The following is a 27,710-nucleotide window of genomic DNA, read 5'->3' as shown; positions in this document are numbered from 1 at the left end:
AACTCCAGATTGGTAAATTATAGATTAGAGTTAAATTATAGAATGGGCATGGCAGATTGTATCTGAAAATATCTCATTATTAGAGCTCAGGATAAGATTCATCTGAGTACATGTGGGTTGTTGACCATGATCAGGTGTTTGTACTTGAGCAAGTCACCTGGGACACTATTGCAGTCAAGAGAGAGCAAGTCCACAGTGTGCAATTCATCCCATTCATCCCACTCTACAGTAGCTGCCTGCTAACGATCAGATTAGACGAATCACAACCTAAACTCCTGGATCACATTTCCAAGCTTCAAGGGAAGTCTGTACAGATGGCTCAGATGGAGATACATTGCCGGTACCTAAAATTAAGGGAGGAGAATCTCACCCTAGCTTGCTAGGTCTGACGTTGGGGGAAGCTGGCGGAACCATGAGGAATTAAAAGAGACTAGAAAAGAAAGATTATCAGCTACACATTGCAGCTGGCAGCTTCCCACTTCCATCAAAGACAAGTATTAACTAGGACTCCAGAGCTGTGCTTAGAAAGCAAAACGCCTATGGTATAAAACCTGCAAATAAGGGTTTGTATTTCCAGCAGATATTTTAGAAAACTTGATCAGCTTGTCCCCTAAGACACGTGCAGCCAAAAATTTCTGGTCACAATGGAAGAGTATGTGAACTTGGTCTGCTTCTGTGTGTTTTCAAGCAGATATTACACCATGCAGTATATGAAAATGGTCAGGAGGAATTTAACCACAGGTAGAACTCTGAGAATAAGATTCCATGGATTTCTCTAATCCTTAATAAAATTAACTGAAATTCTTCAACTGATGGTATTAGGAGTTGGATTAAGACATGCCACAGAAGATTTAAGTAATTTATTCTTTTGGTTTTGAAGGAAGGAACATGAATTAGTCTGGCCACTTTTGTGATGGGTAAAGAAATGAGGGTTTGCAGATAAACTGTAGAAAGTGACTGTGTTCAGGTTTTGCCATTTTTAAGTGAAACTGTGTTGCAAGTCTGTTAATGTAATTATGCATTTCTGATAACTCAAAAACAAAATGAAAGAGCAAAGAAACTACAAACCAACAGAGTCATGGAATAAACAAACTTCAGCTTAACACTTGGAAACCGGTTAAAAGTTTTCTATTGCACCTGGGAGAGATGGTTTTCCATTCCTTTTATTTTAGATTATGCATGCTGTAGTATACAAGAAAAAAACCTACATGGCTGACATTTTTATAGGTTGATATAGCCTAATTTTATTGGCAATATCCAATGCTTCTCAAACCATTTTTATTAAGACTTTAACACCGTGGACCTTAGTTGGCATCACTGACCTCTGCCCAGATGCTTCCCTTGCATTCAGGACTTAGCATGAAGAGATCGAAAGACTTCTAAGATACTCAACCTCTGTCTAGGAAGAAATATCAAATGCTCTTCTACAGAACCTTGGAAGAGCTGCACCCACACACATGCACACATCAGTGTGACAGCCTTGAAGAGTTTCCTTCCAGTATTGCATTGAGCTGAAGGCATTTCTGGGAAAGTGTCAGTAGAAAAAAATGGTGCTGAATTATCAAAAATGATGAACAGAAACGTGAATGGCACAAAAGCACACTGCAGTGAGCAACACTTTTGCTATATATTATATGGGTGGATCTACCCAGGGTCCACCTCAAACAGGTGTGCCTGAGAAACAAAGTGTTTCTTGTGAGTGAAACATGGTAGACAGATTGCAACCTGTCCCTTGATAATAATGAGGTCCTAGGCAAGTTTACATGGAAAACCCTATTACTACATCTCCACAAGTGCTGTCACTGTCAATTGATATCACACTTCTGTTTAAAAAGAATAGATGTCCCAATTCCAGGGCTGGCCCTGATGTCTTTCCAGCCAGAAATTGTGGTTGACCCACAAATCAGTGATTGGTCATTCTATATATTTTATAGGAATATCAGTAGAGGGACATTTCATGTTTTCTGGTTTGAATTGAGAAATAACTAAAAAGTGGTAGATCTAGATCAAGGGCTAGAATGGTTCTGTAGGACAGGACAGTGCTTTCTTTCTGTGTTTGCATGTTAAGACAAGGTTGCGTAATTGGCAACTACAAGTCCCAGTCCAATTTCCAGTATTGTGCATATGAACCTCCCTGCATATGGAAACATCAGGGCACAAGGCAGAGAAACCAAAAGAGTTAATATGTCATTAACACAGACAGAATCCATCAGCCAGAATAACGTGTCACTCACTCAAGGTGACAAATTCTTAGTTGCCTAGTTGTTGACCAGTATTTACTTCTATGGCTAAGCATGACTATGTGATTCAAAGTTAACAAGACTGGTTTTGCCTAAAAAAATTTTTATACATTCTGTGGAAGTCCATAAGAACTAACCATTGGGACACCACCAATTTGCATCAATTGAAATTCAGCTCCTGACCGCTCAAAGCTCCAACATGCCATAGCTTTCCTACAGCCAAGCTGTGATATGTAGAAACTTGATAGAATCATAGAATCTTTAAGGTTGGAAAAGACCTCTAGGATCATCAAGTCCAATGGTCATGTTAAGATGGGGAGAAACGAAGATAAAATCAGGTAAAAATTGAACCAAAACTAAGAATATATAGGGCTGGGACACCTGTTAATTTTAGAAGCACAAAGTCTGACTGTGTTTTTGGGTTACAAAATACAACTTTACATAGGAAAGCACCTCCATGTATTAAGCTAATTTGTGATGGGATTTGGAAGAGATGGGGGGATTTGGAAGGGGTGGAGGGAGTGCACTGAACACCTTGACAGTCGCCTAATCGAAGTAACAGAACTTGCTCGTGTACCTGATGTTTCTCAGGTTCTTAGTGCAGACACCCTTCACTACTCAATGGCTCTTAAAGGCTGACTGTCCTCAGAAAATTAATCATTTAGACACAGAAGAGCTACAGAGGAGAAATTTATGAAAGATATCCTGCTAAAACAAGAGTAATCTCTCTGTGCTGCTCTTAGGGCAGAGGGAAATCACAGCAGGAGCTTAATTTAGATTCCTTAAATGTCCCTCCAGAGGAAACTAGCGCTTTCCGCTGCCTGCGGGGGGCCTAAGGAGATTTGCCTTCGTTAGATAAAATTAAACACTGTGAACGCCCCCTTAGCATTGCATGGCATGGGCTAATCATATGTTATGCACTGTGTTTTGCAAACACCATCTATGTTTTTTCCCAGCACAGGCTTTCACAAGTAGGATGGATGTGTGCAATATGTCCTATATGAGTTGATGTGATGTTACAGCAGGAGGCTGGACCCTGGTGGCACTGTTTCTGCTCACTTGTTCTCCTAACAGAGGAGGAAATGTCTTGGAATAAGCAAACCTCCTATTTAAAAAAAAATTTTTGTAGCAACTTGTAATCCCGAGACACGGAGGAAAAACAAAAACAAACAAACCCCCACCAAAAGAGTTCTAAACCTCTGTAAAAATAAGACATAAATATGTTAACACAATTTAACTAGATATTTTTGCCGATTAACACAGGAAAGCAAGGGAAGGAAAGAGAATTTGGGTCAAATCGCAAGGAAGTAAGTAATAATTCAATGATGTTAATAAGTTGATGATGAATGTGTCACTCTCAGCTATTTCAGTGCATCTTTACTGAATGCCAGTGACAGTTCACAGCTTCACCTTGCTCACTGTCAGGCTCCTCGCCAAGGTACCTCGCTTGGAGATGGAGAGGCAAGTATTTCCAGAGGGGCAGTAGGATCCCAGGTAGACTGAAAAAACCTGCTGGAGGGGTCTGCCTTTTCCTTGCTCCTTTGGCTTAGCAGTGGGAACAGTGACTCTGTTCCCAAATAAGTGAGATAACCCAGCCCTGGGTCCGGGATTTTCCAAAGAGCCTGTATCCCAGAACAATTCCTGTCCTCAGCCTGTGATGACAAATTTATGGTGCAGTTTGAAAACAAACAAACACCTTAAGGTGATGTTATTGCCATGTTATTAAACTGAGGGACAGGGCTGCACCAAAGCAGATGGTGGCTGCAAACAAATGCACTAAGGAATTAGGAAAAAAAAAATAATTTTCCGGCTAAAGCACATACTGTCAATAGGAGTTGTGAAGCTGGCAGAGCTAACCAGCTTTTAGATGTATTTGATATGATTTTATGACACACTTGTCATACAGAGAGAAATCATGTTGACCCTAAGAATCATCTTTCAACTCTAGTTACCTGTCTTCTGAGATCAAGTCCTGCTAATGACCAACAGGAGTCTTATATGTGAAATTACTGGAGTGTCAGTGGCTGGGGTGTAGTTTTTGTCCTAATGTATCAAGGAATCACCTGTACGACCTGAGTCTTTATAGCAGCAACAACGGACCGGTTTCACAAGGCAACATTTTCAGTAAAACCATTGAAAGACAGGAAAGTGAGCTTGTGAATGAGAATTTTAAAATGCTCCCACTTGGCAGTAACCAAAATGGGCCCCTTTAGGTTTCACAGGATGCTTTTATTTTTAGAGCTTTAAGAAGCTTAACCCTTATTTATCACCATAACTTCTGACTAAAAATAATCAATACAACTTATTGAGAAGCACCAAGAAAAAAAAAAAATTGGTATTTTGGTAATGTATAAAGGTTTATTTCCTAATTAAAAGCCAAATTTTGGGTGAAATTGCTTTCAGCATAAAAAAGAATTGCCATGTACTTAGAGAGTTTTAAGTGAGTCTCATTCCGTGAACAAAAGATCCTCTGTAGGCACAAATGTGGATGTTAAGGGGAAGAAAAACTATGGCAGTTCTTCTGGAGTGAAGTTTAAAATTGCTTAGGGTTGGTCAGTTGCAAACTTCAATGTAAACGTCAAGTTATAAATTCTACACATGAGAGGATTTATAAAATAATCTTGCCCATATGCTAAACTAAGGCTAAATGGGTCACATTGGCTTAGATTGCTGCAATGAAATACAATTTGCAGCTCCATGAGTTACCAGGAGCCATGGTTATTGCTTCCAACAGAAGGCAGGTAGCACCTTCCTTTCTATCTGATTTTAGCAGAGCTCTAATTTTTTTTACACGGTGACACACCATGACCCTCAGAGGTAAGGACTGAGGCACTGAACAACCACTCACCCTAATTTTCCAGGCATGCCTGGGAAGACTATTTCAACTATCCTAAAAATGTCATAACCAGCTCTTTCTGCAGTTTTTTTTCGGCCAACAGCCCAGAGCCCTAGTCTGTATGAATAAAAGAGCCCATAAGGCAATGGCCGAACACTAGCATAAATTTACAACACTTCAGTTCCTGAGTGATTTATACTGTCCTTGAAATGCATCTTGGAAATGTCAAGTATCTGCTACATATGTATGTGCTGAAAAATGGTATCACCCTGCCAGAGGTTTACCATGCCTGCCAGGATACATCTTCCAGGGATTTAAAATTCAAACATTGTCCTACGTATATCTATTGGAAAATCGTACATCCTACCAGAGAATAAGGTACCTCATATCATCTGCTCTGTGCTAAATAGCAGGGTGCAGAAATATTACCACTTGAGCAGATGCAAAGCAATTTACCATTCTTTCTTACAGAGAGAAGCGGTCCCAAATTACTGATATTTACCACAGGAGAAGAGTCAGCATATGAAGAGTTCCCTAAGGGTGCATGGCATGGCCTCTGCCCTCATTGCCTGCTGTACATATACCCGAGGTATCCACAGTTCCCATATGATGCTCTCATACGGCTCTGGGTAATCCAAGGCTCTAGTTTTAATCCCACAAAATTTGGACATGGGAAGATATTATATCATGGCAATAGGTCTGACTCACTTTTCTTTTTCTCCATTTCCTTCTTTTTCTGATGAAAAAAGGCATTTCAACAAGACATTTTTTGTGTAGAAATCTATGGGCATGTCAGATTTTCTTCCCCCCCCCCCCCCAATAATCTCTGAAAGTAATTTAAAGAGCAAAACAGCACTCAATATAGCTTTGTTTGGGAAATCCCAGCTACTCATCTGTAGTGCACTCTTTCGTTGTGAGGTAAACTCAACACCTTTTTTAATTCTACAAGACATCCAAGTTAAAGAAAATACTATTTCAAAATAATGAAAAAGAAAGAAAATATCTAATTTTTTTTTTTTTTTCAAATCCAACTCATGAATTTATACAGTTTGGATAATTACCTTAATTTCACTTACATGCAGCGTTTTTCAGAAGTCCACTTTTGTCTACAATTAACACAACACACACGTGCCATCACCCAGCTAAGTGCAGAAGCTATCGAGTCCTATAACTCAGTCAACTGATGAAAGAAGTGTCACTCTGAGTTTGTCATGGGAATGAATGAGGATGATGGGGGTGTTGATTCATAGAAATAAATATACTTTATTTCTGCTTGCTGTCTTGGAAAAATCATATATTTTACCTACAAAGGAAAGTCAGTGATATTTACAACTTGCTTGACCCTTTTGCTTTACATGGCTCATTTGATTTACTTAATCTACTCAAGCCATGACCTCCTAAACACAGTCTGTCTGTGGCAGAGTATAACACCTCCCAGCAGAAATAAACCAACCACCTGGGCAGCTTCTGCCTCTATGACATTTACTGCTCAATTGCAGCATTACTAGAAATTGAGAGCACGGCAGGTCCAACTTCCCAAAAATGACTTTGGATAAATTGGTGTGAGAAGAATCCTACTGGTGGCAATAAACGTCATAAAAGAAAAAGAGCTTTGTTTCTTGTACAAAATTAGCTGGCTCATTAACTGCAAGTATATCAGCCCAATCACATTACAAGGGTCAAACACAGAACAGCAGACATATCTTTAGGCGTTAGTAAATTCGCAAGTGTAGTTATTCTTTTCCTTATAAACCAGCATGTGCTGTCTTACCAGCACTGTCTGCACTAGAGCAGAAGGTGAAAGTCCACATACAGCAAGGGAAGACACAAAACCACACTCATAGGGAGCAGAAAGAGGGAAGAAGCACAAAAGCTCATTCATTTTTTTGTGCTGTCTATTGTCTCAAGTAAAATGAGTTGGTCAGAGTTCATAGAATCATAGAATCATGAAGGTTGGAAAAGACCTCTAAGATCATCAAGTCCAACCGTCATGAAGTGACCATGTCCTGAAGTGCCACATTGACATGTTTTTTGAACACCTCCAGGGATGGTGACTCCACCACTTCCCTAGGCAGCCTGTTCCAATGCCTGACCACTCTTTTGATGAAGAATTTTTTCCTAATATCCAATCTAAACCTCCCCTGATGCAACTGGAGGCCATTTCCTCTCATCCTATTGCTAGTTACTTGGGAGAAGAAACCAACACCCACCTGGCTACAACCTCCTTTCAGATAGTTGTAGAGAGTGATAAAGTCTCCCCTCAGCCTCCTCTTCTCCAGAATAAACAATCCCAGTTCCCTCAGCCACTCCTCATAAGACTTGTTCTCTAGACCCTTCACCATCTTCATTGCCCTCCATGGTAGCCCACACCTGACTCCAACAATTCAGTTGTAGCAGCAGCCATTGGCCTGTGACTAACGTGAAACTGAGCACCTTACAGACTTCGGTGCTGTCCAAAGCCAAGGATGTGTGAAAAGTGATAGTGGAGGCCACCACTGCTGCAGTCCAGGTAAAAAGGGAGAACAAGGCTACTGGTGTACAAAACACCATGACCTTAAAACTGTTGCCTACAAGGCAATTAAGGGTAGTAATACTATGCAATTTCATCAGCTGGGGTGGTTTACAATAAAGCTTCATTAGACTTAGATAACAAAACAATGAACTGATGACAGGGTATATACCTAAGATGAATAAAGAAATTGGAGGTTTCTTGGGAAGTGAGTGGGAAGTGGAATAGATTATCACTGATTCAGAAATACCCCAGTGCACCCTTCCTGCATGGGCGGTGCTCTGTACTGACATGTAACTCCATGTCTCAACAAGTGGCTGAAAGCAAGAGCCAAGAGATTTCCCAATTCATCAGGAACCATTAAGAACATAAATGTACCCATTCACATAATAGCCTCCTCTGAGATCACTTTGGAAACTTAACCAAATGAGAGACTTTGCAGACCACATTCAACTGAACGTAGATATTAAAGCTGTTACATTCAGGTATTCAGGGACTATTCACAAGATGTGTTCATTTTCTGCAGATGTCCCAACCGAGACACATAACTCAGGAGAGTTTAGTTAAGGATCCAGTTGAATGATTTCCCAGCTCGGTTTGTATTAGCGCATCTGACAACAGACTCTTGGCTGTGCCGTTCAGGCAGTCAGACTGGAGGAGGACATGTGTGGAAGGGTGCCGATGTGCCCTCTTGATAGTGTCTACATGTTAAATCAACCTTCGGGTCAGAAAGGCAATAACGATAAAACAAGCAATAAAGCTGAGCTGATTTCACAGGAAAGAAAAAAAAAACAACAAAGCAAAACTAAAAAAAAACCCTCCCCATATTCAAAAGCTTCCAAAACAAGCAACTCATTTGCATTCATGAAAATATATTTTACTTTGAAGGAAGTTTATTATTATTATCATTAGGCAATAAGTGACAATGTGGTATGTCAGTGAACATCAGCATTGCTCGAGGACTGAATATATTGACCCCATCAAGAAGTTCCTCCGAGACTGAATGAAAGCACCAGCTGCCATGTTTATACTTGTCTGGTCAGGTCTGTGGGTTCTAGCCTGAAAGATACCATGTAGTTATGTTTGTGAAGTCAGGGAGCACCCACTTTAGATCACGCTATGAAGTTTCTTCACCTTATTATTTTCAAATATAAAATGCCCAGACTTCAAGAGTGAAGTGAAGGGTTAGTATCATCAAGATCTAAACCTGGAAAATAATGAAAGAAAAAGAAAGTCCGAGGAAGTATTTGGCTTGACACAGTAGGGTCTATTTTCAACCAGTGAGATTTGCTGCATAAAGATAGATTTGTATACATTTGGTCTGGACAAGAGGCAGAGGACTGGTAAATTAGTTCCTGTGTCTCTGCTGCTGTAATCTTAAAATAGATGGCTGGTATGTGATCTTGGGATCTCTTCCCATTTCAGGGAGTTGGGGAGTTTACAGATAGACCGGCAGAAGGTTGGTTCTAAAACTGTCCAACAGAGGAAGAAACAAGACTCTTTTAAAAGTGTAAAATGTTTTCAGAAGGTGGGTCTTTCCTTGTGACTTTGAGAAATGTGACAGAGCTGCAAACAGTGATATAAGTGGCGAAAATGGAATTAGAACCATTTAGATGAGGGATGTAGATCTGGCATGTTATTCTGGCATAACTAGTTAGGTTATATACACAGGTGGGATGGAAAAAACAGCTCTTCTAAAATAAAAAAAAAAAAAAAAGCAGCATTTTCTTTCACCATAGGCAAAAAGAATGCAATAACTGTGTTATTCAGGTCACCTTTATTCTCTGTTACAACACAAACAGGAGCCTACAGAGGTGGACAAATAAGCACTGCCTTCATCAGGTACTAACACAAATACTGGCAGCGGTGTTGTTGACACTTTCTTCAGAGAAACTGGGGATTTAAGGATTTTCTTCTCCCCAACACCAGATATAAAATTGGTTTCATGGAACTACGTCTATTTATCCCAGCACAGCCAATGGAAGAACAAGCTTGCACATGTAATATAGCAATGTTCTGTATGAAACACTGGGAATGTTTCAATCTGTTAAGGTACTTGTAGTTCAGTTGAGTGACCATCTATGAGCACGGAAAGGAGTGACTGTTGCTCTAGCAATCACCCCCAATGTAATTTACTTCTCACAGCACCAAGTCCTTAATCCTTGCCTTGGATGCTTTGGCTGAAGAACCCTTCTGCTACAGTAAGAGTAAAGTTTAGAAGCAGAGATGGACTTCAACATGTTGTGTTCCTGGAGAGGGTTTGGGGTATTTGTCCACAACGGTGCCTTATAGGCAACTCGCTGCCTACATGCATGTGCTAGAGGTGACCCTGCCCAGGCCCCATTGCGATGACTTTGTGAACCTTTCCTGCCACACCACCCCATGCAATTTATTCAGCTGTCCATTGCTCCCTCACAGGACTGCTGGTCACCCTGTCCCTCCCTCCACCATTTCAGTGGTGCCCAGTGACAGGACAAGGGGCAATGGGCACAAACTAGAACACAGGAAGTTCCATCTCAATATGAGGGAAAACTTCTTCACTGTGAGGGTGATTGAGCACTGGAACAGGCTGCCCAGAGAGGTTGTGGAGTCTCCTTCTCTGGAGATATTCAAAACCTGCCTGGACACAATCCTGTGCAACCTGCTCTAGGTGATCCTGCTCTAGCAGGGGGGTTGGGCTAGATGATCTCCAGAGGTCCCGTCTAACCCCTACTGTTCTGTGATTCTGTGATTTTCCTAGTTTAAAGCCCTCCTTATGAGGTCATCCATCCTATTGCAAAAATAGTTTTGCCCTGCCTAATGAGGTGGATCCCATCTCTTCCAAGTAGACCCTGATCTGCAAACAGGGTCCCATGGTTATAGAACCCAAAACCATGCTGCCAACACCAATTCCACAGCCAGTTATTAATCTCTCCTATTAGTGTCTTCCTCCTCACACTCTTTCTCCTCACCCGCACCCTAAGTGATGAAGCTGCATAGGGATGCTTTTGCCAAGAGCTCCAGTTAGACTGTGTTGAAAAGACATTTTGTTGATTCAAAGTTAATCTAGTCCACTGGCTTGTTTTGGCTTCAAGGGCTTGGACTCACTGATACTGTAATGCTTAGTTAAATATTCATATCAAAGAGATGCCATGACTAGGAACACAGGCATGGGACTTATTTGCAGAAGACAAAAAATTAGAGATATGCTGCCCCAAGTCTACATTTCCCCTCATCTATTTCCTCCTTGCATGACAGAAATTGCTCTCTACCCTAGGGAGTGTTATGGATGTGTTCATTAAAGAACTGGCCCACACGCTAGCGAAACTACTTTTAGGTTTTTCTAAGACGTATGGGTTACTCTGCCTGTGCCATACATAGACCAGACAAGCTCTTCCCATTAATTCTCTCCAGCTCAGGTGAGCTAGGGAATAGTTTGCTCTACAACCCTGGGAGCATTTTGCTGAGTGGTGCACCTCACGTTCCCTGGATATATATTTTCCTTGTGTTTTCTAAATAAGCACACACAGAGTTTTCATTTCATGCATGTAAGTGTAATGCATTAAAAAAATAAAACAAGTGTCAAGAGAACTGTCTCATATCATCATTGCTTTTGAATTTTCACTGTGGGGGTTTCAACTCCCTTTGCCTCCTGATTCTTAATCTCACTTACTTCTGTGTAATGCGAATGTCAAAAGATAAACAGTGGGACCTTTCAGCAACTGGTTGGGAAGATACCTTGACTAGCTGCCAGGCTGAAAATATACTCCTACAAGAAACTATTAAAAATCTGCTGCAGTGAAACAGGAAGAAGAAAGAACTTGTCAGATACAAAAGCAACAAAAACCTTACACTGGCCCAAAGACAAAACGTCCTCCTTAGTCTAACTGTTTCTCACAGGCAAGTTAATACTGGGGTCGCTTCTATGCATGGGAAACATCTTTAATAAATATTGCGTTAAGAAACGGAGTTACAAGGATCTTGAAGCTAACTGATGTATGTTGTCATGTCCCTCAAGGCATTAACATCTGATGTGCTTTTACACGATGAATCAGGCTGCAAAGTTAGCCATGTACAAAAATGAGCTTCCAAACAAGCATGAATAAAAAAAATAAAAAATAATAATAAAAAAAAGACTTGAGTTTAGATATCATCTTGATTTTTTTCTACACCTGTGAACCTGAGTGGTGTTTCTCAGTGGGATGCAGCTAGCTCATTCTGGTGTGAAAGGAGATATCTTATGCTAATGGCAACTTGCAAAGGTATGAGCTTGGCAAAGAAATCCAGAGTGATTAATAAACAGCAGAGAAGAGTTTCTTCTTTTATGATCTACATATGGCTGTCTTAGGACTTGATCCAGCTCCCACGAGCTCCAGCGAGAGCTCCATCTGAGCACTGCAGAAATATCTCCACAAATCTTGCTTCTGTGGAGTTTAGGTCCCTCAGCGTGGCTTTAGGACAGTTAGCTCTCAAATTTGGAAGTAGGCAGCTGCTTCTGAAACACTGCTCATTATTATCATACATACATAAAATGCGAGATACAGAAAAAAATATTGATTGTTCTTAGCTTCGTCAGAAGACAGCAGTGACAAAGACAAGGACCAAAAGAAATTTAAAAGGAGAGGATATAGTGTGCCTTATCCCTCTATTCATAAAAAGTGGTGGTTGTCAGTGATGGGCTGCTCTTAAAGATAATACTAGAGTTTACTCTCATCTTTTCCCAAGTTTTCTCCAGCACGCTCCTAGCCACTGATAGCTGTAGAGCAAGAAGAGGTTGACTAATTGGCAGAAGCTTCAGACTATGCATGTGAGCACATTGTGATGTTAGGCTACTGTAAACTTAATCAGATACACCCTGCAACGTGGAAAGAAAACTCCATTTAGGAGAAGCAAGCTGCTTAATTTTCTCCACCATCATCAATAGCCATAGCGATAATTGCTACTACTATCGTTTTTTAATTACAGTTCCAGGTAGAAAGGAAGAATTGGATTCCTTTCCAGTTAATGTTATATATTCTCCATGCCCCTTTTTACAATCAGAAGGGAATGGATTAATCTCACTGTGAATTCTATTTTATGCCAAATATACCATCTATCTATCCTTAATATAAGAACCCTGTTGCTCAAGGCAGCTCATCAGATCAAAACGTCATTGGATGCACAAAATGCCCAAAACACAGGAAAAATAATCACAACACCAACAAAGAGCTGCTCATGAGGAAACACACAACATCGTATTGGAATGGTGCAGGAGGGTAATAATGCCCTGACAGTGATACCTACCTATTGCGTCTCCTTGCTCGTGCACCATGGAGGCCAGGTCTTTAATGATCTCGTTCACATCCAACATGTCGCTCTGAAAAGACAACAAGTCTAACATTAATGATGTTAGCAAGTGTAAAAGGCATGTTGCACAGTCAAGCTTTGCAAAGAAAAAAACAAACCAGAAAGTCTCGTCTGTGTAGAATTAAAAGAAAAAGTTATAATGCTCCCATAGTAAATATAAAGTCCCTGTAAAAAAAAGCCATGGTTTGCTGGATTTAAGTCATCCAGTTGACTCGAGCTTTTTATAAGAAACAAGTAGAATGAAGAGATTACATAGTTGCTTTTCAGAATTGTGGAGAACTAAGAGAGAAAAAACAATAAAAACAACAGCACCAAACCCTTCTCTTTCTAAAAAAAAAGTTATTTTTGATGCAGGCCATTCAATCCAAAGTGTAGATTCTTACATAGAAAAAGGTCAACTTTCAGCATAGCATCCATCTGATAAAATACTATTCATTAACTGATGCAGATACGATCAAAAACTCACTGAATTTGAAATCTTATTGGTAAGGCAATAAGAAAAGACCTGTTTGATGGATGGATTCATTTATGCATTTTCAAGTGTTAAAAAAAAAAAAAGTAACTACATTTAGCACTGAAATTTTCATAGTTAAAACAGCAAATTGTTAGTGAGTTTGTTTCCCTCATTTCTGAACACTTACTGTATACAAGAGCAAATGTGAGCATATGTTGACTCCATATGACACTGGCTCATATAAAAAGAATTAATCTAGCAATAATAGGCATAATAATATAGATACCGCTAAATACACTACCACTGAGGCAACATTAGCAGAAAAGAAAAAAAAGACACTCAAAAAGGACACATTTTGCTAAGCTGTACAACTCACAGAATCCCAGAAACATTGAGGTTGGCAGGAACCTCTGGAAATCATTTCATCCAACACCCCTGCTCAGAGCAGTCAATTAAAGCAGGTTGCTCAGGGCCACGTCCACTTGGTTTTGTGTATCTCCACAGACGGAGACTGCACAGACTGTCTGGCCCACAGTGTGTCCATGTATCCTTTGGACTGGGGTACCCAGCACTGGACGCTTTCTGAAGCATTGAAAGCATTTCTTAAGAACCTGCTTCTTCCGAGGCTAATTGCACAGTAATTCATTTATCTGCTTGGGTCCTGTTGCAACTCTAGTCCGTCATGTCCAAAGGTCCGATTGCTTCCACTCCACTTTTAAAGACCTTCCCTACTGGCCAATTTAGAAAATGGTGCAAAATGAATCCACGCCCTTCTACTGAAGTGTGTTACGAGAATGTAATTGGCATAACATTTAATCATATAACGCAATAGAATTGCATTAATTTGCAATGAAGCCTGGGAGTCTGATTGTGAATTCTAGAATATACCAAACTATTGACTAACTGAAGAAGTAGGAGAAACAAAAGTTTTAAAAAGCTGTTAGAATTCATAATAAAACAAAAAACAAAACCCTCACCCAAAGACTGGGTAATGCATCACAAAATGCACTTCATTCATTCACTTGTCAAGCATAATGAAGCTTTAATTATGTATGGTATTATTCATAACTTGTAAATACTGCAGAATATTTTGTAAAAGCAACAAAGTTTAAGTAACTTGAGATTGCACTTGAGCACTGCGGTAGTAAATCATTGCCAGGAAATGAGGAGAAATTAGTTGTGATTCTTTGGGGTGTGGGATTTGTTTGGGTTTTTTGGTAAAAATCTTTGAAAAGAGAAAGCTAAAGTTTAGCAAAATGTGAAGAATTGAGAATTAACTTTAATGTGTTGTTCTGCTCTCATTTAACTGCTTAGTAAAAGATGATTAAGGAAAAATTATACAAACAAATGATAATACTAAAAAAGCCCAGAACGCTCATTTGTCTCTCTCGCCTAAATTGCCACTGACATTGGTTTCTGTTTACTTGCAACATAAATGAAATTCTTTCTACCCTTCAGCCTGTTTTGTTTTGTTCTGCCTCTTTTACAGTGCTTCAAGTGAACACAGCTTAAAACTCATGAACGTGTTTTTGCACGTACGTTTGGTCGGATAGAGGTTATTGCAATATATTGAATTATACATGACACCCTCCCGCCCCCAAGTATTTCCATTGGAATAAAAGAAGCGGGCAAGTCAGTCTAAGAAAGATCAGATGATATTTTGACTTCTCACAGGGTCCTCCTCAGCTAATTTACCCGTAAGGAGCTGGGCTGTCTGCCTACTGATATTATGATGAGAAGGGAAGAATGAGAAAGGAAATTCAATGCTGTATATGAAGACCGTAGTTTCAGATTTGCCATTTATATCCAGGTACTTGGGACGAAACAACCATCTGCTGCTGCAGAGTATAGATCCTTTTCATAACATTGTAACAACACTTAAAATTATTGTTTAGCAAAAACGCATTTGTTAAAGCCAGCCGCTGAGTTGTTAGGAAAGAAAAAAAAACGTGACTACTGTATTTAAGGAAAAACAAACAGGGGTGAGTTGTAAAGCACAGAGCACAAAGCAATCTGACCCGAAGCAAGAAATCTGTTGAATAATTTAACCTGGCAATGTGAAGTTTCAGTGTCCCTGATATATGTAAGCAAAACAAAAGAAAAAACAGAAGAAAGAAAAATAGCCAGAAATAAAGATCTTCCATAATGGAATATACCCGGGAGCAATGTTCCTGTTCCTTCTTGCCAGGTTAGCTCTATCGTGAAGTACCTCTGAACTTGCCGGGCATCAGAGTTTGTTACCAAAATCAGATTGCCTTTGGTTTCCTATGTTTGCACATACTATGCGGAATTCACAGTGAAATACAGCTCCTCATAAATCCCTTTGACTCCACAGAAACCACGAACACAACAGCTAGCTACCGTTCCAAAAATGCTGTCTGCCTGCCAGCTAACTAGGCTGGAGTTTCTTGGGTTTTAATCAACACCAGCCTTTCTTGTCTGGCAACAATTCACTCTCTACATTCGGCAGCAAGAGGGAGACATTTAAATTGTTTCATCTAAATACTTTTTTTTTTTTTCCCCTCCCCCAAAGGAGAAATCTATCATACAGATTAGTAGACAGGATTTAATGTCATCCATGCTGAAACAAAAAGGATTAAGACTAGTCAACAGAAAAATCAGAGATGGCAAAAAGAAATGGCAGGAATTAAAGATGACCCAAAAAAGCAGAGAAGTGCCAATAAACAAGTCATGCAGATGAGAAAACCAGATAAATAAAAGATTTTGGGACCCTAAAGATCTGGAGGATTAAGTCTCACTAGGGAAAGTCAGTTTCAAAACTTGTTAGCAAAAGTACTAGGTTAAAACGGCAGGACTATTTCAGTCATTTAACCTGACTCGGTAAGTGAATAATGTCACTGCAAAGTACTGAGATTTTGGAAAAAAATCTGAAAATCCAACTCTGGCACAGAAACGGTTGGAAATATGATTTTGCAGATAAACTAGAAACCTCCATTTCTCATTTTTTACTTTAACAAGACCACAATTTCAACATTTTTAAAATTAATCTGGGATCAATTCGGGTTGTAAACCCCAGACATTGTTACTGAGGTGGGAACAACCTAAACATAAATCCCAGCAGCCCATTTCCCCATGGAGTGAACATCACTGAGGTATTTGCCAAGACAGCAAATAAGTAAACCTCCTCTCACTTCCACTCTCATGCTTAGTGGGGTGAAGATTTATCCACACAGAAAACTTCTAACATAGCCTTGACCTTAATAATATCCTAAGGACACTTTTGTATTCCAGCCACGAGAACGGCATTAAATAAACCAGAGAAGGGAAACATGCTCTCCTCAAAATGACACAGAACAAGCATGTGCTGTCAATAATTTCTCTCTCACATTTAGCCAGATCTCAGCATCCTTTATCAATGTCAGCTCAGGTCCTCAAGGGAAGAGTCACACTTATTTCTAAGAATGTTTGCCTTAGGTTTGTAGAAAAAAGTGGGATCAGAAGTCTCAGTGGTCTATCCTACTTAGCACATGTGCTTTTTTGTGTACTCACAAACAAACCATCCATTTTTTTTTGAAGGACAACATATTAACTTCTAAATTAATTGCTGACTTAATATTCAGCAGATGCTGAATTCTACAAGTGAGATCTCATTCTGCCCCACCATCCACTCTGCAATAAGCATCCAGGAGAGCTATAAAACAAACCTGAAGGAAATTATGAAAGATGTAATATCATAGAATCATAGAATGGTTTGGTTGGAAGAGACCTCAAAGATCATCTAGTTCCAACCCCACTGCCATGGGCAGGGACACCCTCCACTAGACCACGTTGCCCAAAGCCCCATCCAGCCTGGCCTTGAACACTTCCAGGGAGCCAGGGGCATCCACAATCTCTCTGGGCAACCTGTTCCAGTGCCTCACCACTCTCACAGGGAAGAATTTCTTCCTAATATCTAAACTAAATCTACCCTCTTTCAATTTAAACCCATTACCCCTCATCCTGTCACTCCATGCCCTTGTCAACAGTACCTCACCATCTTTCCTGTAGGCCCCTTCAGGTACTGCAAGGCTGCTATAAGGTCTCCCTGGAGCCTTCTCTTCTCCAGGCTGAACAACCCCAACTCTCCCAGTCTGTCTTCACAGGAGAGGTGCTCCAGCCCTCTGAGCATCTTCATGGTCCTCCTCTGGACTCACTCCAACAGCTCCATGTCCTTCTTAAGTTGGGGGCCCCACATATATATATATATATATATGAAAAATATAATGGCCATGTGTGTATTTCTGTATATGGAAGCACTCCAAAAAAAATAAAGCAAAAACACAACCCTAGTGCTTGTTATCTTTGGAGAAAACAAAACAGAACAAAATCAAACCAACCCGACCGCAAAAAACCCTTTTGTAGAAGGAAGGGAAAGGGAAAAAATCGTATAAAAAGTGAGCAAACTTCTCTGATGCTAGATGGGCAAAAACTAAATCTTGCTGCAACAGCCTTTCAACAAATATTTTTCTCTTGTCTACGGCTAGGGAGAAAAAAAATGACATTCTATAAATCAAACTGATTCAGCCTAAGCAACAACAGACCAGCAGAAAATTGTTTTGAGGGCAGAAGCTATCCAGAACAGCAATTACAGACTGAGTTAGATCTCCTCTGGGACTGAACAACAGCCAGCGTGGGGAGTTTCTCTCTCCCTCTTGCTCGCTTGTGCACGCTTCCTCTCTATTTTGCTGTCTTAGTGGTTGGTGTCATCTCAGAAAGCGTAGCACTTCACTGCATAATTAAAATAGTTGTGCCGAGCTTCAGGATGCTAATCCAGCACCTACCTGGGGACAGCGGGCTCAAGAAACACAACATAAACAGTGTTCCTGTCCACCAAAAGCTAAATGGAGAGTGTGGAAAGTGAGACGCCTTGAGCTCATCAGGCAGAGGTGAGGCCCTTGCAGAGGGCAGGTCAACAGGGATGGATAAAGAGACATCCTGGGACCAGCCAGCTAGTAATATTATTCATTGTGCCCTAAGTGAAAAAAAAAAAAACTAATGACATGTTCAACCTGCCATGCCATCTCAGGTGCAAATATTTGAGCAAATATCTGCGTAGCGAAGGGGGCAAGGCTGGTGGGTGGGAAGACCAAATTGCTCTATGTATTTGAAGAAGAGACAGAACAACTTCTACTGCAGGACTGGCAAGAGTGGAAGAGGTGGCAGTGTATTTACTGAAGCTCGCTTGTCATTGTCCACTCTAATGGACATCTCACAGATCAGATACTAGATGTGGTTACTATTTATTTTAATGATCTACTTGAATGCATTGGACATAAGACCTCCAACTCACCTTCTCTACCACCCCCAGTGTGTGTCTTCCCACCAGCAGCAATCTGAGCATGAACGGGTACAACGGGCAGTTCCCTTGAAAAACTCCTCTCCTCTTAGCCATCAAACCACATTTGAAGACATGTCTTGACAGCTTCTGTTAACGATAGGTGTCATTATCTCTGATACTATCTAAAATGTGTGAGAGGCACATGGGGGGGCAACAGCACATTACTGTGAGATGTGTTAATATCTTTTAGCCACCTTTTGCACTACGCCCTTTCTGTGAAGCATCACAACCCTGCATCTGGATCAGATTGCCTGCAAACATGCATTGCTATCACTATCTCCCATGTAATCTATATCCCTCAGTGTTCACCTTTATAGAGATCGAAAACTGTTTAAGGCAGATATTTTCCTTCATGGGAACTTTATCAGTTCCAATTCTGTGCTGAAGGTCAGAACTAGACCGTAGTCTAAGAAAATATAATAATACAAATGATAGGAAGAGATATTTTCCCCTTTTAAAATCGTTTAGATCTGGAAATAGAATCATAGAATCATAGAACGGTTTGGGTTGGAAGGGACCTCAAAGCCCATCTAGTTCCAACCCCCTGCCATGGGCAGGGACACCCTCCACTAGACCAGGTTGCCCAAAGACCCATCCAACCTGGCCTTGAACACTGCCAGGGATCCAGGGGCATCCACAACCACTCTGGGCAACCTGTGCCAGTGCCTCACCACCCTCACAGGGAAGAATTTCTTCCTAACTTCTAATCTAAATCGACCCTCCTTCAGCTTAAACCCATTACCCCTCATCCTATCACTCCATGCCCTTGTAAACAGTCCCTCTCCAGATTTCCTGTAGGTCCCCTTCAAGTACTGGAAGGCTGCAATAAGGTCTGCTTGGAGCCCTCTCTTCTCCAGGCTGAACAATCCCAACTCTCTCAGCCTGTCCTCATAGCAGAGGTGCTCCAGCCCTCTCATCATCTCCGTGGCCTCCTCTGGCCTCGCTCCAACAGATCCATGTCCTTCTTATGTTGGGGAACCCAGAGCTGGACACAGTCCTGCAGGTGGGGTCTCCCGAGAGCAGAGTAGAGGGGCAGGATCACCTCCCTCGACCTGCTGGTCACACCTCTTTTGATGCAGCCCAGGACACGGTTGGTTTCCTGGGATGCAAACACACACTGGCAGCTCATGTGGAGTTTTTCATCAACTAACATCTCAAGTCCTTCTCCTCAGGGCTGCTCTCAACCCAAATAGGAGAGGTTTTAATGGAGGAGGTCATCAATAGTTCTGGTTTTAAGTATTTATACTCACTTTATATTTGGAAAAATGTGACATACAATAAAGTATTAAAGATCATGTAAAAAGTTGTTATTACTAACCACAATTTTCAACTTCAAATTAATTTACATTTAAAATTTCATTAAAATTGAGTAGTTTAGAAATGTACGTGACTTCAGATATGCATGTGCATGAGAGTATTATTACAGGCACATATAAACATTTATTCTTCTGTACCTCCCATACACCCACCTGTATAAAAAGTAACTGTATATATAGAGACACTAACAATTTTAAGATCTAACTTGCCCCCAAAATAAACCAGGTGTTAAATGAGCATTTGAGGCTTAGCAGATTGCAGAGACACAAACACAGCCTATTTCTGTCTACGGTAGCACAAAACAGACCTTAAATCTCAGGCGTTTTTTTCCTGGCTAAACATACTGGTGCAAGATAAGCATGAACACTGATATGTTCTGATAACAGGCAAGCAAAGAAAAAAAAATGAAAAAAAAAATTGGTTTGCCTTGCCTAGTTTTGATTTAAAAAAAGCTGCATTGATTCCATTTTGCCTTCAAGACAATGGCATGATCGTTCTATATCAGGCAGAGCAAGGGCAAGAATAGCTCTCATCAGAAAACTGAGAGGCAACACTAGTATGGGGAACAAAGGAATTATGCAATGAAGTCAAGGTGCAGACCAAATGGAGAAATGCTTCAAAAATCATCCATGATGGAGGAGAGCATGTGCACTTCCATATTCTGCAGAGCACTGCCCTTCCTTCATCTCCACCTCTCTCCTCTTCCCCTAGACACTCATAAAGTCCCTGATAGTGAGTTGCCCACAAAGAAGGAAAGCGGAAGGAAGATCCACAAACCAAGTAAATGAAGACGAAAGAGATTTCACTAGTCTCCCGAGTGTGAGGGAGAGCATCAGCTCTGCTCTCCAAAAGGGAGCATGCCACAATTTTATTTCCCTTTACCTGGTGTCTGATGTTACTGCACTTTGTTAACGCAGCTAGTGCAAGTCTCTGGGATGTTATAATGCATATTTGGAAGCAATAACACTAAAAATGCATTAGACTGGTCACACCTAACACTTATTTTTTACACTTCTTAGGTTATGCATTTATTTTGTCAACGTTACAGAAGAAAGTGTCTGCACCCACACTACAAATCCAACCTTCTGCTCTGCTACAACCAAGTTTCTAGCGACTCTACCACTAAAGAAAGATCAATATTCTTGTGTTTCCAACAAACCTTTGGGCTGTATATGAAAAAGACTCACAGGCTAGAAATATTGCTTCGGTTTTCTCCTATGCTAGAAAGCTTTTTGTGGGATTATTGGCCAGCTCACCTGTCTCAGCTTCCTGGAGTTGAATTAAGAAGTCCATTCTGAGGTTAATTCATTTATGTTTATGGGGTAACCAAATGGTACAACAATAAGTGCATGACAGACCCCAAAATAATAAATACAAGTAGAGATAATTAAATGTCTGACATAGTGGCCTTCATATTCTAGAAATAAAAATGCTCCTTGAAGAAAGGTTCTCCCAATAGAGAATACCCATTCGTATTTGAAACACAGGTTGCAGCTTAGGGTTTGTCAAATTTGCTGGCCTGACACCCCCAGAGCAAAAATGAAATACAACACAAAATGTAAAAATAAAAGCCACGCCAACCAGGGAAGAAACATCTACCCACAATTATCCATAGCCTTGTCTGAGAAAAGGTTTTTATGAGTAACAGGTCACTCGGTTCTTTCTGGAAGAGCTGGACAATAAACACACCGATTAAATGCAATTGCCAGGGACTGGTTCATGATGTGGGTACCTGTCCACCAGGAACTATTAGTCTTTATCACACATTTATTTCGTACCAGCTTCCAAACCACTCTTTGGCAACAAACTGCAAAAAGTACAATATATGAGTTCTTAGAGCAACCTATGAAAAGCTTTTTAAAATTCTTTTTATTTTTTTATATAATAGGAATGATTATTTGGGACACTTAGCCTTTAAAAAAAAAAAAAAAGAAAAAAAGGGCATTTAATACTTACAGCTACAATTTTTATGTAGCTGTTCAGAAGGAGGTCTCCTGCGTAGTAAGTCACCAAAGATACGGAAATCCATAAGCAAACTCCAATCTCAGTATCTTACACACTAACTTTTCCTTTAGCATGTCCTGCTTCCTGCCCCCGACTGCAATGTATAAACTAATAGGAGTAGTGAGGGAAGTAGCTGTAATCTATCACACTGACTGAGACCAGCCCCAGGAAAGGTAGTTTATTGCAGGCAGTATGTTATCTTCGAAAATAGAAACTGTGCAAAGATTATGACAAAAACTTCAACACTTTCTACACTTTGTTTGCAGCGCTATTAATTCTTCACTCTGGATTTATTTCCATGAGGGTCATTTAACCAGAAAAATACAATGGAGAAATTCATTTTCTTTTTAGGAGTGTTCTGGGAAACCAAGCAATTAGAGCAATCTTAAGCTGTCATGTATTATCAATTGCCACTCAATTAGTTTAGTTAAATAAAATACTGATTGCAGAGTCTGATCTGTAGCTATCAACTGAGTGATTCATTTAGGTGCACTATCTATTCCTGAGAAATTTTTTTTAAAAAAATCTAACTTTAACTGAAAAGGGAAAGACAAAGGGGCAAGGGAAAGGAAAAAACTGGCAATATGTAGTGTTTTTTTCACACCTCTCTGCTATGTTGCCAATTTTTAGTTTGGAAATAGCTGAAACTACTTTAGTTTGTACAGAGTCTGGAGATAAGTCAGTCTTCATTACAAGTGGTGTCCATGGTGTTAGTGCAGAGAGGAAGTTGTACATTCTTAAAGCGGTCACTGAACGTCTGAAGCTCTTGTCCCCTGTCTTCAGGAGACAGAAGAGGCACAGCCAAAAGATGGGGTATGGCTGTCCATGTCTCCAAGGGCTGCAGACAGCACCAGCTCCATGAGTCACCAAATATCCTAGGTCTACCCAAGGTTCACGCACTTCTCAATGGTACAGACTGGGCAAAGATACATGCTCCATACAAGTTAAAAAATATAAAAAATGTCTCTGCCCTATATTTCCCTATGCATTTCAAAACCAAATGATATGTTCTATGTAGACTATTCCAGATATGGGCTCTGTGGATTGCAGACTATGCTGTTGATACTTATCTCTTATTTTTTCAGTCAATAATGCAGGGTACCTAAAAGGCAGAAACGCTGAGTAAAGGCATCAGAGGGACAACTAATTACAACTACAGCTAAAAGGCTTGTATAAGAAAGGCTTGATGGCTCTCACCTCCTGTAAAAATCAGACTTTCTGGACCTGACTCTCCAAAACAACCCTCACGTGGTTTTAGTTTCCATTCTGTGCACAAGAGAGTTTTTTTAAAAGTATCCATTATATCCAGAATGATTAATCTCATTGTTCAAGGGTTTTTTCTTAATGTTTAATTTATACCTATCTGTCCTTAGTTACTACTTGATAATTTGTTACTACCTTCAACCTTAATATTTTAAATTATTCTACCTTTTTCCAATGCTATTACACATCACCTATTTCTATGTAGTCATCGTGGCTCAACTAATCACTGCTGCACTTTCTGAGCCTGCAGCTGGTTAATTCCTGTAATCTCTCTTCATAAATTATACTTAATACTTCTTCCTCATTTCTTTCCTTCTGGATCACCTCCAAATTTCTAATAGAAAAAGCAGGCCAAAAAGCTCTCATTTCTTACACATCTTCCTATCAGATAAAAGGTGCCAATGTCTAAGGCAGACACTAAAGACTGTATGACAGTTTGCTTTACTTTCCAACTGTCTGTATTTACTTTCCAGTTGAAAATTTCCAGTTTCTGGTTAAAACTATAGCAGCGTCTCACACTGAGTCTTGGTCTTCCTATATCTCAGAGGTAGCAGCAATTCTTTGGTGGGTGGCACAGTCTGAATGGTCTAGAAAAGCTGTTCTAGGTTGACTTTTGCAATAGGCTTTGAGATTCTCATGGCAAGATCTTGGTACACGTCTCTCTAAGGTGCAAACCCTTAGGTCCCACAATCCCGGAGTCACCTTGAAGAAAAGTTTCCCTAGGCTTCCTCAAAAGGCACAAGAGGGAGGCAGACTCCTTCAGAAAGTAGTTCACATCTTTGGCATTTAAACATAAGTGGGATGAGTCTGAGACACTGTAGGAAGCACTGCAAAGGGAGAAAGAGTCCTCTAAGTCTTTTCTCCCAGAGTGAAAAATGTGGTTCAGAAAACACAGTCTGGTCACCCAACCCTGCAGACAATATGGCTCATTTGCACATGTGAGCATAACTGTACTGGGCTGGATATCATCACCTGGATTATAATCCTGTGCCAATATAAAATTACATGCAATTGATTCCACAGTTTCTGATTAAGGTATGTCTTAGTACTGGCAATGCCCTGCACTGTGCAAGATGTTATTTTTTTCTGCATCTCAACCAGTTCCTGAATATCTTTATTGATCTTCCTTAAATAAGCTCTTCAAAGGGATCTGGAAAGTCTGGAGAAATGGACAGACAGGAATCTCATGATGTTCAACAAAGGCAAATGTCAAGTCCTGTACAAGGGGAAGAATCATGCTATGTAAAGGTTGGGGACTGACTGGCTAGAAATAATTTTAGCAGAGAAGAATCTGGAGGTCCTGGTGGCCAACCAGTTGCACATGAGCCAGCAGTGTGGCAAAGGCGGCCAACAGCCTCCTGGGATGCATTAGAGTATAGCCAACAGGTCCAATGAGGTGATGTCTCCCCTCTATTTGGCATTTGTGAGACCACATCTGGAGTACATCCAGTTTGGGGCTCTCAAGTACAAGACAGACATTGACTTTACTGGACTGAGTCAGCCAGAGGACTATCATCAGGGGTCTGGAGCATATAACATATAGGGATAAGAAAAATTGGGTTTGTTCATCCTGGGGAAAAGGCGGCTCGGGGAGACCTTACTGCTGTGTATGACACCTAATGGGAAGGCATGGACGGAGCCAGTCTCCTTTCAGTGGTGTGTAGTGGAAGGAAAAGCAGCCACCGGCACGAGTTGGAACACAAGAAATACCAACTAAATATAAGGAAATAAAATTCCCATGAGGATGTCCAAACACAGGAATAGGAGCCAAATGCACTTCCCCTCCAAAATAGCTTGAGTTGTTATTTAATATTAACTTGGGTCTTTCTTTTGCTTGCAGGTCTCATGACAATGACTCCTTCTCAAAGTGGAGAGGAAAATATCCACTCCAATCACATTGTTACTCATCCATATCTTGACCAATTATCTCTTGTAACCTATATCACAACCAAGATCTCAAGAGCCTCATTGTAATAACCTGTCCCATTTTGCAGAATTGTGACCTGCAGGCTATCAGCAGATGCAGGTAAAAGCAAGTATCTCACCTACAAAGAAACTAAAGAGAAGGAGAGTTTTCAAGGGTTTGAGAGCTACTGGTGGTCCATGCAGAGTGACACTGCTTGGAGAAAGAAAACATTTGCTCTCAACTGTGTGCACAGTCTACATTATGAGTCTTAGGCTGGGCAAAGCCAAGAGCTGTGTGAAGCTCCACAGACCAAACTGTGGACCTTTACAGCATGGCCACTCCCCAGGAAATTAATCACTCTGCAACATTCCCAGAAAAAGAAAATAAATATTATTATTATTATTATTATTATTATTATTATTATTATTATTATTATTATATTTTTAGGCACTAAGATAGCTCCCAAAGACAGCACCACAAATTTAGAGAAAATAAATATGCATTGTATTTTCTGGACAAGCAAAGGGAACAACATTTACAGACTTCTGAATGATACTTCTCATTTATAACGTAGACAGTAAAAGAAAAAGTAACTTTTATGCACACATTGCTTTAAACAATGAGAATCCTGATGTCCTATAGATAAAGTCTGGGGCAATGACAAAAGTAAGTCAGACAATGATAAGTGGCCCACATTGTTTCATCCAGAAGTTCCCAGAAGGTAGGCAGTAGGACTGATCTCTGGTACTTTGAATTATTCAATGCCCGTATGACGACATTTGGATCTACACCGTGAGTATGGCAACTATATGGACAGTTCACTTTGCATTTTTTAATGCAGGATATCAGCATTTAAAATACCCCGATGTCCTGACAAAGAGCAGGTATGTGTGAAAGCTAATGGCTTTGGCCCCTTTGAAGATTTTATAGAGGCAACGCTCATTAGCCTGCTGAACATCCAGGGAAAAATACAAGAAATTGTAAGGATACTGACAACATGATAATTTCTTTCCATAATATCAATATTACAGTCCTGCCAGACACATGTCTTAATGCAAGGTAAAACCTAGGGCTGAAGCTCTTCCTTCTATCCTGGGCTGGCCAGGAAAACTGCCTTTAGAGTAAAGAACAAGCACCTACTCTTTGTTATTTATAGTGGGAAGCTAAAAGCCTAAATATAGCAGCACATACTTTTTTCATTTTATTTTCTCTTTACGTTTTTACTCTGAAATGCCTGAGATTTCTCAGGTTTTATTTTTCTTTAACAATGCCCCCTTTTCATTCGGCTCTTTGTAGCCACGTTGCTCTCAGTCTCCAGAGTAGTTTTTCCCCACTAGTTCCTATTCATATCCCATTAGTTAGGCAGATAAAAGACAATATTATCCAATGCTTTGGCCTTCACCTTCCAAAGACACCTGGGCCTATCCATCGCCTTTGTTCAAAGCACTGTAAGCTGAAGACATTAGAGAAACTTTCTGGTAAGGGCTGGAGAGAAGCAAGACAAGAAAGTCAAGCCACATCTTTGGAAGGCCAGCGAATGATCATTTTGAGCCCAGGTTTTGCTTCTTTTGGAGCACAATTCGAGAATCACTGTCAAGTAGCATTTTTTTCCAGACAACTATGTGGAAAAGAGTGAATTATTCTGGAGGAGGACTCTGAGTTCTGGGGTGGAAGAACAACTGGGACACCAACATTTTGCATCCACAGATGCATTTCTGTTTCTAAAAAGCAAAACAGGACGGTGCCAGATACGTATACGTAACTGATACATATATTCCCATAACAGCTTTTATGCATGCAGATTGCCAGTACAGTATTAGATGGTGTCTGACATCCCAAATCTAGAAATCTTATGTTCATCTCAGGTCAGCACTGTGAATGACAATATGATCCAGTAATTAAAATTACAGTTATGAACAACAAGCAGCTCGCTCTCTGACCAAAGCATTTCTCATTCAAACAATTAGTCGTTCATTTTACTTTCTGAGTTTTGCTTATACGTCATTGGCAGATGGGGGAGATGCTCTCACAGAAAAAAGTCTAGATCATTTAAATCTCTAAAGGAAAGAGCTATTATTTGTAGAGCAGAGTTGGTGGATTACACGTTGATGTCTGCTACCCCTATATTTACTGCTTAGCAAAGTGCCCTGGGCTCCCTTCAGAGTCAATGGAGAGCCAACAGTGGGCTTGAGGATTTTAGATTAAGGGTTACATATTTTCAAACTGTCTGGGGCTCATAAATACTAATGTGAAATTTTTAGAGAAATAGGTGAAACAACCTGAGAGCTGTTAACTCTGAAAATTCATGGGGAATCAGGTGAACATCCAGAAGACCAGAAAAGAGAGTGTACACTCTGAACAGAGCAAAATCCTGGGAATTAGAGGCCAGTCAGCCTAATGTCAGTCCCATGCAACCAAAGAAGTTACAGACGATGGGACAAATAATCAAGTGTATGATATGCAGTTGCACAAAACTCAGTAAGAGGATGAGCAGCAACAAGTCAAAACTACCTAGTAT

The 27,710-nt window shown here is 40.3% G+C and overlaps 1 protein-coding gene across 11 annotated transcripts in view; it reads right to left on the bottom strand.

The window, feature by feature from the left end:
- Nucleotides 1-27,710, bottom strand: part of TSNARE1 (t-SNARE domain containing 1) — a 498,360-nt gene that overhangs the window by 187,419 nt on the left and 283,231 nt on the right. For all 11 annotated transcript variants that reach the window (XM_054816241.1, XM_054816249.1, XM_054816243.1 and 8 more), the window contains one exon: nucleotides 12,848-12,920. In XM_054816241.1, coding sequence (XP_054672216.1) covers nucleotides 12,848-12,920 — 73 coding nt within the window. The remainder of the gene's footprint in view (nucleotides 1-12,847; nucleotides 12,921-27,710) is intronic.

The sequence above is a fragment of the Grus americana genome, chromosome 2 (assembly GCF_028858705.1).
Source record: "Grus americana isolate bGruAme1 chromosome 2, bGruAme1.mat, whole genome shotgun sequence".
NCBI lineage: Eukaryota > Metazoa > Chordata > Aves > Gruiformes > Gruidae > Grus > Grus americana.
Note: the sequence above shows the minus strand (reverse complement) of the source record. Positions and strands in the feature narration are given on the sequence as shown.